We start from the raw sequence: 11,452 nt of genomic DNA on the forward strand, positions 1-11,452 counted from the left end.
GCTCCCGCCCCTAGGCGGGCGTGCCCATGAGCGACCCGGAGGTGGCGGCGCTGCTGGCGGCTGCGGAGGCGACGCGGCGCCAGCTGCTGGCCGGCAGCGGGGCGGAGGGGGCCGGCTTGTAGCGCCAGCTCACGCAGCACTAGCACTCTCTTGCTTGCACCCCCTGGCTGGCGAATGGGGCCACGCTCCCGCCGCCTCTTGCCAGCCCGCGTGGTGGTGGTGTTACACTCCTGTGCCAAAACGGGCCTGTTGGACCCCGAAACACAGTGGATGACAGGGCAACACGTGAAGCAAATCGACGCCCCCCCCCCCCAAAAAAATGGAACAAAGCAGTGCCCCACATGAAACAACAAGCAAGCCTGTGTCGGCGTGGCTGTTGTGAAAGTGTCTGCCGGGTGGCACAGGGAACGGCGGTGACGTGAACAACCGCGTTAGCCACAAAATGACAAGCAAGGTGCATTTACACGGGAAAATAGCCAATTATCAAGTGTGCTGGGGTCGAGCGGACTGCATGTCTCAGTTTTTTGCGGCATCGCACCCCCCTGTGGTGAAATTCTGCACGCCCCCCCTTCTAGTTGCCCTGATCCCCCATCATCACGCGTAACAAACATAGCTCTCACAATGCATGGACTCCTGCAACCCGCTGCCAGGCGGGTATGCACCACGTCCGCCGTTCTGGGGAGTGAGGTACGGCAGGTGATCTGCAAAGTGCCCGCTGGTGCAACAAACAGCAGGGCCATTTCGCCAGGAAAACGCACTCTCTGATTGTTTATAGTTATAGTCATACGTGAGGTCGGTGCAAACACCGTTGAGAAGACACCATCAAGCCAGGAGAAACCTCGCGTTGCTGATGGCGTTGTGGTATGCATGGGAGCACGCCCACTGAGACAAAGACCGCCGTTGACCGCACCGTTAGGGACAAGCAGTGTTTCCATGCCATTATCTATGAGATCACGAGCTTGTTATCTGAATTCGTACGGTCTCAGGGCTGTTCGGTGATCCCACGCCAAGACTCACCCCCTGCTGAGACTCACCAGGTGTGGTGTGCTCGCCTTGAGATCACCTTGCGTCGTCAAACACGCAACCTCGCCCTGGCACCTTGCCATTTTATCTATATTTGCGTTTTGTTGATTGATCAACCGTTTGGCCTGTCATACATACACAAGGCCAGGGGCAGCCTGAAGCAGTGGGCCATCCAGCACCGCGCAGGCAGCGGGTCCCAGCCTGCGCCGTCATTGTGTTGCTGCCAGATATTATTGCTATCGGATGAACTCGGTGTTACGGGCCAGCGGCGTGCTGCGCGGTCTCCTGGCGCGGTCCCCGAGCACCTGGCACTTGGCCGTGACATCCCTCCCCGCTAGCTTCACGGCCTCAACATGGTCATTGAATGCTCCTGAAGGCGCTGCTGAGGGCTGCAGAGAGGCAGCGGCGGTGGCCTGCCCCGTCGGGGCGCGCCGCTGCTTTGCGTCGTGGGAGGGCGCATGGGCCTCGCCCCGGCAGCACATGTACAGCGATATCGCCACAGCACGCAGCATGCTGCCGCATCGGACCAACTTTGTGCCGCAGTTCCATGCGCACGGGTTCATGCTCATCCCGGAGACCCTGCTGTCGCCACTGACAGCACTCCAGCAGCAGCAGCTCCAGCTTGCCGGCGGCGCCGAGGATGCGGAAGACACCGACGCAGTTGCCTTACAGCAGCGGCGGCGGCGGCGGCAGGGCGGCAGCGCTGAGGGCCAGGCGGCGCTGTATGCCGACAGCGTGAAGCGCAAGCGGAAGCTGAAGATGAAGAAGCACAAGTACAAGAAGCGCATGAGGGCGCTGGCTGCCAGCAAGCAGGGCAAGTAGATGAGGAGCCTCTGAGATGTTTCTTTCGAAGCTGAGTTCGTTAAAGCGCTGTTGCCGCCATGCGCCGCTGTGTTTTAGAGCCGTGTTTGGGGTTTCGTCGCGTGGCCGCAGTTGCGCCGCGTGTCGCGATCTTCTGAGCGTACACGGTGCACGCCGTTGTGCAGTTGCCTGCGTGTGCTGCCGCCTGCTGCAGTCGCCGTGGGCTGCAGCCGCTGGCGGCAAATGGGAGTGCTTGCCTGCCCGCCTGCTGCGCCTGTGTCTGCAACTTTCCTGCACCGGGCGCTGTTCGGAGTGCCCCTAGTTTGCCCAGACCGTTTTTTTAGGCGCTGTTGATTCGGTAGGCTTTGGCTCTCTTGTAAACCTGTAAATACAAGCAAACCCGGCTTTGCAGCCAGGATGGCTTAACCTGGTTTGCAGCTGCAATTGGGAGGATGGACTCGTGGGTGAACAGGCATCGTGCTGGGTCAGCCAAGAGTTGGCGCTGCGTGCACCACCGAAACTCAGCTTGACGCCGCGCCGCCTGCCTGCGGAGCAGCACGTGCATCACCTGTTGAGCGCACCCGGCCTTGCCTGTGCTGTCGGCTTGCATGGCGGGGTGAGCGGCGGAGCCTTCGGCTGGGTGTCTGGAGACAGAGGGTGCGGGGATGCACTCTGAAGGCCGCCATCCCCACGCGGCAAGTCCGCGCCTGCGGTTGTGACTGCAACGCCGCGCACGTTCGCAGCTGTGGACAGTCATTGCAGGGCAAAGGGCTCGCCTGTAGCAGGCCGATGCATGCAGCCGGAGCGTCTGGCGAGCCGGGTAGCCTGCCAAAACGCACTCCCCAGCGCCCGCGCCCTGCGCTTCGCAGGCAATTGGCGGCGCGTGCAATCGGCGGCGCAGGCAATCGGGGGCAGCAAGAGCAATCCCCTTTTTGACCGCACGCATACGTATGGGTCGAGGCGATCCGGGCTGGCCAGCGCCGGCAGAGGGTGCACTCGGCAACTGGCTGTCTCCTGTTTTTGGCCGGAGCCGTTGCGTTCGTGCTGGCATGAACTCATCACGGGCACGTGGATGGGTTCTCAGATCAGGATTGGGGGTTCGGGGGGGGGGGGGAGCCAGCAATCACACAGGACAGCAGCCATTGCCAAGAGGGACACTTGCAGGTGCCGCGCCTCGTGTGGCCAATTTCCGCCGGTTACCCAGGCGAACGGCGGGACCTGCTTCTCCAGCACGAAGGCCGCCACGTGTGACTGTCGCCACGTGTGACTGTCACCATGCCGACATCTGGTGGTCTGGCGCCTGCCAGCTGAGGTCTTTGGCATGTGCTTGCAGCGGGCGGCGCCGGGCTGCTGCGAGGTGGCTGCCGCGATGCGCAAGGCGCTTGTGGGGCACATCACTGCGCTAATCATGACAGCGGGGGGCCGGCACGCGCCGCAGGACGGGACGCTGCACAAATGCACAGCACGCGTCTCAGAGCTCACATTGCCTGTTTCGCTGCAGTGCCTCCGGCCTTCACACCGCTGTCTGTGGTGGCTCTTGGTTGGCTTTCTGGCCTGTGTTGACCAGCCATAACCAGTGCTGTAGACCAAGCAGAGTTTTGCGACGCAGCCACCATCGTGGTGATTGCATCCGACTGCCGCCTGGAGCAGTACGCCGGGCGCAGGCAGAAATTGGGGGCAGTTTACAAATCCAGGCTTGTGTATTCAAGTGCTCGGGGCCAATAGGAAATGTACAGTGAACACAAAGAAAATATGGGATCATTTTGGCATGAACTGTGCTGAATATCTCAGCAGAATGTGAGGGGCAATGAGGGACATGGCAGCACAGTGCAACAAGTAGGATTGTGATGCAATGCATGACAGGTGCAAGTGCCTGCGGCACTGGCGGTGCCGAGCTCGAGCGTCTGGAGCAAGCGGAACGCCGTCAGGCTTGGGACGGGGCGCACCCAGGCTGCGTTGTGAATGCGCCATCCATCAACACGACATTGCGGTCACCGGGAGCAGCGGCGACTCAGGCTGTGGGTGCACCATGAGCAGTCTGGGATAAGGTCTCACCAAGTGCCAGCGCTCGGACAAGCAGAGCAGCGCGGCGCGCTGCAAGGGCCCGTCAAACAAGGTACATAGCCGGCCCAGATGTGACATCACGAGGCATCAACGAAACATTGCCGGTATCTTCTAGCTGTAGCACACCCCAGCAGCAGCTATATCAGACATGCATGCACACACACATGCACACACACATGCACACAAACATGCACACACACACACACTTACACACACACACACACACGCACAGACACACACACACACATGCAGCGCACACACGCACGCACGCACGCGCACACACGCACACGCGCGTGCACACACACACACACAGCAGGAGCAGCAGCACGAGCAATGGCTCCTGCTGGGCAACAGAGGCTGTAGCGAGTAGGTGCTTCCCAGCTACAGTAAGCTGGCACTGATCAGCAGCGAAGCCCGCTGCCCTAGCCCCCAACAACCGCAGGTTGTCAACACCAGAACGTCAGGCCCCAGACCGCCGAGCGGGCCCTACCGCTTCTCATCGCGCTTGTGCCTCGCCGTGTGGCAGGGCCACGGTTATGACTAGCTCTTTGCCACGTCTGACGGCCGCCGCTTGTTCGGGCCGCCTGCTGCATCAATCAGCAGCTTCTTGACGCAGTAGAGTGAATGGGATGGCAGTGAACTGGGTCGGCCGGCTTCGATGTCATCAATGTTGATGAAGGGGCCCTGGAAGCCCTGTGTTGAGATGTAATACCCCTGGTCGTTCAGGAACCTGTGGTTGTGTTTGGGTGTTTGGGTGGTGGAGTGGGCGGAGGTGTGGGATGTATTGCGTGTGTGTGTGTGTGTGTGTGTGTGAGTGTGTGTGTGCATGCGTTGCCTGATGTACGCCTTGAAAGCGAGATCAACACAGATAGGTAGATAAGGAGTGACAGAGAGGGGGGAGGCAGAAAGAGAGAGCATGAGGGAAAGTGTGTGCGTGCGGAGGAATGAGGTCCACATAGGCATTTGCGTGTGTGCACGCGCATGCGGGGGCGTGTTCGTCACAAGGCAGCGGCGTAGATGTTTGGCGCTGCAGGGCCAATGCCGTCATGAGAGCTGGCTTTTGACGGCAACAGGCTGGTCGCAGTTGGGATGCGGCACACGGCGATACCAGGAAGCCGGCGCAGCGCCTGGGTCGCCTGCGGGGCTCATCCCAAACGCTCAAACTCCAGCAGCCCTGCCAGGGATTGAGCACTGATTTGCCTGCGGCCCAGCAGCAGCCCCAATGCTCACTTGAGGTATTCTGCCTTTCCAGCTTCTTTAAGCTTGTTGTGGTTGCACGCTGCAAATTGCAACGGGAAAACATGTCAAAATGGTGGGTGTATGCTGGAGGCGTGGGCTTCCATATATAACCGCATGCGGAGGGTGTGAGGAGGCTGCGCAGCATCACCCACCTGCAGCGATGAACCAGACGTTGTGGTTGTCGAGCAGCTGTGCCGCGCCCTTGAGCACCTCCGCCTCAAAGCCCTCGACGTCGATCTTCATGAACTGCATGTGCGTTTGGGGTGGATGGCGCGTGTGATGAGGGTCATTGCGGGCTCGAAATGATGGGCAGGCATGGCGAGGGGGCCGGGCTCCATCTGACGGGGCACAGCGAAGGTGCGACAATACATGCCGCATCGGGGTGGGTGGGGGGGTCTTAAACCAACGGTGTGTTGGCACATGCACACCCTTGTGAGCCCGTGCATATGCTCAGATGTGAGCGTGCTCACACACGGTGCCGTGTTGGACATGCATGTGCATGCACACGCACCAAAACGGCATCTTCCCTCCCTCCCGACAGTCCCACCTGCACGTCCTCCTCAATGAGTGAGTCCAGCCGCCTCACTCTCATCTCACCCCGCACCTAGGGTTGGGCACGTGCGTGTGTGTGCGTGCGTGTGTGCGTATGTGTGCATGTGTGTGCGTGTGTGTGTATGTGTGTGTGTGTGTGTGTGTGTGTGTGTGTGTGTGTGAGTGTGCGAGTGAAGGAGGGAGGGAGGGAGGGACAGAGAGAGGGGGGGAAGGGAGCGTGCGCAGGCAGGCAGAAGCGCGCACAATTCAACCATGCGCACAACCGGTGCATGCACTCTCGTGGGAACTCGTGTGCTGTGGAAGTGTGCATGCAATCAGCCGGTGCATGTGTGTATGCGCAATTCAACGTGCAGCTGCGTGCATGCGTGTAGCGCACTTGCGCGCAAATCGTGCCTGCAGTTTTGAGAGTGCGTGCACGCGTGCGTGCGTGCGTGCGTGGATATGAGAGAGAAACCGACGACAGTGTTTGTCCATGCGCAATGCTCACCACGTAGTCACGCCCAAACTCAGACTTCCATTGCTTGATGACGTCTTTTGTGTCCTGAACGACAGCCATGCAAGGCGCGACCACCCGTCACCATGAGGGTGTCAACGTGATCACAGTCAAACAGGCGGCAAGGCACAAGACGCCGGGGGGTGGGGCGCTTGGGCAGCCGCTAAGGTCCTAAACTGGCGATGACGAGAGGTGGTCAATAGAGACATGAGGGGGCCGCTGTTGCCCGTGCTTGGCAATCACCTTGTCACATATGGTGTGACCGTCTCCCATGTTGCTGACATCACTGATGATGGAGCAGGTGGCACGCCTTTTTTGCAGGAGGGAAGCGGTTGTACAGCAGGTGGGTACGTGCACAGGGGGGGGTCCCAAAGGCAGGAGCGCGTGTGGAACCTCACCATCAGAGATGGCCGGCCTGCATGCGCCACAGGGGCTGGCGGGCATGGCATGATCTCGTTCGACCAAATTTTCCTGCAGCGCTGCGCATCGTGGACTCATGTGCTCACTGGGTGCCCAGCCCTGTGTTGTACAGCGCGACGCGGTCCATGAGCCCGGGGTTGGCGCAGAGGGACGTCCGCACCAGCTGGATATTGCTGGCCATGGCTGCGGGGACGAGGACGGGCACGACATGTTGGCATCAGCGGGTGCACTCAATGAAACAGAGAAGTTTGGCAGGCGCAGCGGCAGCAGCTGGCACCCATGCAAGGCCGGCAGTGCTAGGGCTGGACAGCCGCGAGTGGATCCTGGACCGGCAGGCCAGGGGGGGCGAGGCTGATGCGCAGACGTCGCCGTGGCGAGGCGGCAGTGCAGCAAGCGCCACCCAGCCACTCGCCGCGGAAGGCGCCACGGCGGCTGCCGCCGCGCCGCAGTGCCTGGTGCAGTGTGTAGCATGTGCCATGCGGCGCCCCGCACCTTCAAAGGCGGCGACCCTGGCGCCCGCCTCGGCCGCTTTCAGCGTGAACCATCCTATGTTGGCGCCGACGTCCACCACAAGGGGGGCCTCCTTTTTGACCCATCTGGCGGGGTGCTTCGAATCACGGGGGCTGGCAGGGACGGGGGAGCGCAGGGCCACCATCATCTCCTTGGTTTCCTGCAAAGCGCGGCGCGTGACGCGTGGACACCCGGGTCAACGTGCCGTGCGGCAAGGTCCCCTGTGCGAGCGGCAGGGAGGTCGCTGTGCCGCGCAGCGCGCCCACCAGTTTCACAGCTGTTTTGGGGGTGCGGCACGCAACCCAGGGGCAGCCAGGGCCCGCAGCTGCGCAAGGGGGTCGCCGCCGGGCAGCATGCTTCCTGGCAGGCGCGTGTGATCCGAGCCTATTGCGGCGCGCGCGCCTCACACTGGCCCCGGCCGGGCCCAGCCGGTCCCCGCGCTGCCATTGGCCGTGGCAGGCGGGGGCATGGTGCCTCACTTGCGACTCCCATTGGTGTGTGTCCCCCTTGATATGGTCCGACACGATGTCGTTGCTGGCGTAGACCACCATAGTCAGTTTTGCCACCTTTATGCGCTTGGTACCAGGGGGGTCTGGCTGCTTCGCGCTGCGATACATCAGCGCGGAGCGCCGTGGTGCAGAGAGGGTTGGCGAGACGCGCGGCCGGGGCACGGCGCCGCCGTGTTTGGAGCGCACGGCGGCGGCACAGGAGCGTGATCAAAGATGCTTTCTATAATCAAGCGTCCCCACTGGATTATGGCAGGGTACACTGGCAAGCTCATGCGCACCGGCAGTACAGGTCTTGATGGCCCTGCACCAGCTCGCGCTTTTCAGCGCTGCTGCGTACACGGCCGCCGGCCGCATCCAGCAACGCCGCGGTCGAGACAACGCTGAAGTTGGTCAGTGGCAGTAATATATCTGCCAATGACGCGTGGCCGCTGCTGCTGCCGCTCTGCCCCGGTCTGCTGCTGTTGACGCGAAGGTTGCCGTGCAGCATCGCTGCGCGGCCGCCGCTGCTGTTGCAGTTGTGCTGCTGCTTCCACAGCATCAATACCATTATCACCACGATTGTGAAGAGGGCCGTGGGCCACGGGTCTGCGCGCATGCAGTGGGAGTTTAGGCACCGTCACACCCATCGGCAAGCTCCATCCGACGCATGCCAATTTTGCGGGAGCGTGGCCACGTGCAGGAATATATTTACCGCACCTCTCCACGCATGTGTGAGCTTGCTGGTATACATGACACCGCTGCCATGATGGTTGTTTTCTGCAGCTTGCTTGTGCCTGCTGATTATGTTGGGCCGCCACATACTGGCCTATGCACCGTCAGGAAATCCGCATTTGTGGAACCACTGGTGCTGAACTGCCCCTGTGCTTGACACACTCTGTGTGTTTGGTGTGCACGGCGGCGTCACCCGCTACTGTGCTACCGTACATGCGCGCTGGTCTTGGCTTGCATGATCAGAGGTGCACAGACATACCAAATCAAATAATCATCAGATCCGGTTTTATAGAGTAGCACAGGGGGTCTGCGGACTCAGCACGGAGAGCAGCAATGGAGAAGCTGGGGCTGGACGTGGGCTGAGTGTTGAACACAGCGGTGCGGCATGCGCGTCAGCCGCAGAGAACGACTGCGCATTACCGTAACCCAGCGGATTTAAGGCATTGAAGGCCTGGATGAGGAAATGACAGAGAAGTATACCTCCCCTACCTTGAAGTCTTAGTTGGCCGTCACTGTCTTACAGGGAGGGCGCGAAGTGGCAAGTGTGCGGGAAGCAGCAGCGTGCTCAAAGCGAGTCACAAACCATTCAACAATATGAGGGCTGTCCTGTACCCCCACTGGCATGCGTCGGCCAAGTCGCGGTGCCGCTGCCGTTGCTCGGCGGCGCAGCATCGGACAGACTCGCAATTGCCCTGCCGTCAAGGGCGGGACCCCAAGCGCTGGTCGGCGTCGCACTTCAGCCCGTAGCTGTCGTGCAGCTCACAGGTCACCTCAGCTCTATGGCACCCGTCTGACCGTGCTGAACCGAGGCCAAAATACTAGATGCTGGTGATGAGAGGCAAGGCCTCGAGTCGCTCTCCAGGCTGCTGCCCTTCTGCAGCGGCGATGCCATCGCAGCCAGGTGAGGTCAAGAGATTGCAGCCACCTGCGGTCCCCGCCAACAAGCGAAGCTGGGTGGGTGGTGGACAGATGGAAACGGTATGGGTGCAGCAGCGCAGCCGAGCACGCGCAGCAGCCGCCGCAAACAATGGCAGGTCCGACCGGTATGATACCTTATGTTCAGGGCGGCAAAAGAAGCAATTCAACTCTATTGATATTCGAACTCAACACCACCACAGGCGTCACCGATCCCGGACGGCACTGTGTGTGCGCACGGGGGCCCCCCACGGGGTTATTGAAGCCACCGCCTCCCGCTCCTGGGGTCCCTCACATCAGTGCAGAGCATCTTCTAGCGTTGTCTGTGCAGGGGGACGTACAGGCACAGGTGCCCCGTGCTCGCATCGGCAGCAGGCCTGTGTGAGATACTGGGGCCCCCCATGAGCCTCGCGAGCTCCACTATAATTATGGAAGACGCATGGAGGGCGCCAGGGTTTGGCGCCTTCGCCGGACCCGCGGACTTTGGGCCATCCACGGGGGCCCACCTGCTTGTTGCGTCCCCGGGATCGATTCCCGGATCCATCGAACAGCATGTCCTTCTTGGCTCGCACGACACCGCGGGCATGCTGTCCGGCAGCCTGGCCGTGGGCTCGTACGGCGCTGCGCTGCCGGGTTCCTTCGGGGGCACGGGCGGGGCGCTGGGCGGAAGTGTCGGCGCGTCGTGGGTGCCCTCATCAGATTACTCCGGACGCCGCGACACCCTTGGCGTCGGTTCCCACTTCGACCTGAGCAGCCTGGGCGGCAGTGTGCACGGCGGCAGCGCGCACGGCGGCAGCGCGCATGGCGGCAGCACGCATGGCTGTGCGGCTGCGGTGATTTTACATGGCCGCAGCCTTGGCACATTCCCCAGCACCGTGGAGGCACTCCAAGCGTCCCTGGACTCTTCGGCTGGCCACCACGCCGCCTCCGTCGAGGAGCTGCTCAGGTGCGCGCGGCTGCGCGGCAGCTGATGCCATTGGTATGAGAATGATGCTATTGTGGCGTCATGGTCAAACACCCCAACCTCCCTGGCCGGGCTGATGGGGGCCACGCGCCCCCAGTCGGGATCATTCGCAGCCGCACAGCCGGCCGCGCAGCGCAGCTGCTCAGCATGCAATCGTGCTTGCATTGCATGCCGCCGATGGAGCTCACGGTCAGGGGCCGCCCCTGGCCACCAGCAGGGTGCGCGATTACGCGCGGCCCCGCAGTGCGGCCGGCCAGCCCAAAGCGCGACGGCGGCGAATTGCCCCGCCCTCCGCCTGCCAGCAGCGGGGCACCGGGCCAGCAAGCCGTGGGTCGTCGGTCCAGGCGCCGCAGCGCAGCCCGCGCGTGGGCGTGCCGGGTTGTGCGCCGAACCACAGCCGCGCGCGCGCGGCGCACGCGCCGCGCGCGCCGCGGTCGCGAGCTTTCCTTCAGCGCGTGGCCCGCTCGCCGATCGACGGGCCTTGGTCGCTGCGGTTGTTCCTCCGCAGCTCAACCCCATGCCAATTGCATACCGCGTGGATCCGCGCCACCATGGCTGACCACGCGCCTTCCTCCTGGCCCCCCAACCGCCGCCCCCTCCTTCCCCGCAGCTTCATATCCGCAGCGGCCCCCGGCCAGCCCGTCACGGCCGTGGTGGCGCCGTCGCTGCAGCAGCTGGACAGCAGTGCCCTGGCGGCGCTGCTGAAGGAGCTCGGGCGCCAAGGTGGGGGGAGGGGGGGCCGCGCGGCGGGCGGCAGTGGGCTGCGGTCGGAAGTCCCTGCGCGCGTACCGGCGGCCGTACTGGCCCTGGGCTGCGGGCCCTGGGGGCGCGAGTTGAGGGGCTGCGGCGGCTCTGCCTGTGCTGGGAGGGCCTCTCCGCCTCACCTTTGCGGGGAGAGGGCCTGCTCACTGGGGCTCCCTGGTGTCCACCCCTGCTGCCCCCTCCATGCACCCACCCCATCGCCGGCCGGCCGCCGCCGCGCCCCCAGGCCTGGCCACGCGCGCCGTGGAGGTGTTTGACTACCTGCGCACCGAGGGCGGCCCCGGGGCGGCCCACCTGCTGGACATCTACACCTACACCACCGCCATCAGCGTGTGCAGCAGCAGCCAGCAGCTGGAGCGCGCGCTGGAGCTGGCGGCGGAGATGCGGTCGCGGGGCATCAGCTGCAACGTGCACACCTACAGCGCGCTCATGAACGTGTGCATAAAGTCGAACGAGGTGCAGCTGGCGCAGGAGGTGTACAAACAGGTG

General features: G+C 62.8%; 4 protein-coding genes across 4 annotated transcripts in view; 3 read left to right on the forward strand and 1 right to left on the reverse strand.

Moving 5' to 3' along the window:
- The window catches only part of MNEG_8528 (hypothetical protein), a gene marked incomplete at both ends in the record, with an annotated part of 2,064 nt that extends 1,942 nt beyond the window's left edge, over positions 1-122 (forward strand). Inside the window, one exon of the mRNA XM_014042996.1 lies at positions 15-122. Coding sequence (XP_013898450.1) covers positions 15-122 — 108 coding nt within the window. The remainder of the gene's footprint in view (positions 1-14) is intronic.
- Positions 123-1,503: 1,381 nt separating this feature from the next.
- MNEG_8529 (hypothetical protein) lies at positions 1,504-1,845 on the forward strand (the record flags this gene model as incomplete). Its single annotated transcript, XM_014042997.1, has 1 exon — positions 1,504-1,845. One exon carries the CDS (start codon positions 1,504-1,506, stop codon positions 1,843-1,845), a length of 342 nt encoding a protein of 113 aa, XP_013898451.1.
- A 2,583-nt stretch (positions 1,846-4,428) lies between these two features.
- Positions 4,429-7,653, reverse strand: MNEG_8530 (hypothetical protein; the record flags this gene model as incomplete). Its single annotated transcript, XM_014042998.1, has 9 exons — positions 4,429-4,618; positions 5,119-5,167; positions 5,280-5,373; positions 5,675-5,731; positions 6,167-6,220; positions 6,416-6,482; positions 6,679-6,775; positions 7,085-7,262; positions 7,582-7,653. 9 exons carry the CDS (start codon positions 7,651-7,653, stop codon positions 4,429-4,431), a joined length of 858 nt encoding a protein of 285 aa, XP_013898452.1.
- Positions 7,654-9,821: 2,168 nt separating this feature from the next.
- Positions 9,822-11,396, forward strand: MNEG_8531 (hypothetical protein; the record flags this gene model as incomplete). The annotated part of the gene is made up of 3 exons (XM_014042999.1): positions 9,822-10,183; positions 10,812-10,924; positions 11,386-11,396. The coding sequence occupies 3 exons, from the start codon at positions 9,822-9,824 to the stop codon at positions 11,394-11,396; spliced, it is 486 nt and encodes a 161-aa protein (XP_013898453.1).
- Positions 11,397-11,452: the final 56 nt, after the last annotated feature.

Source organism: Monoraphidium neglectum (assembly GCF_000611645.1).
Source record: "Monoraphidium neglectum strain SAG 48.87 unplaced genomic scaffold scaffold01630, whole genome shotgun sequence".
In the NCBI taxonomy this organism is placed as follows: domain Eukaryota; kingdom Viridiplantae; phylum Chlorophyta; class Chlorophyceae; order Sphaeropleales; family Selenastraceae; genus Monoraphidium; species Monoraphidium neglectum.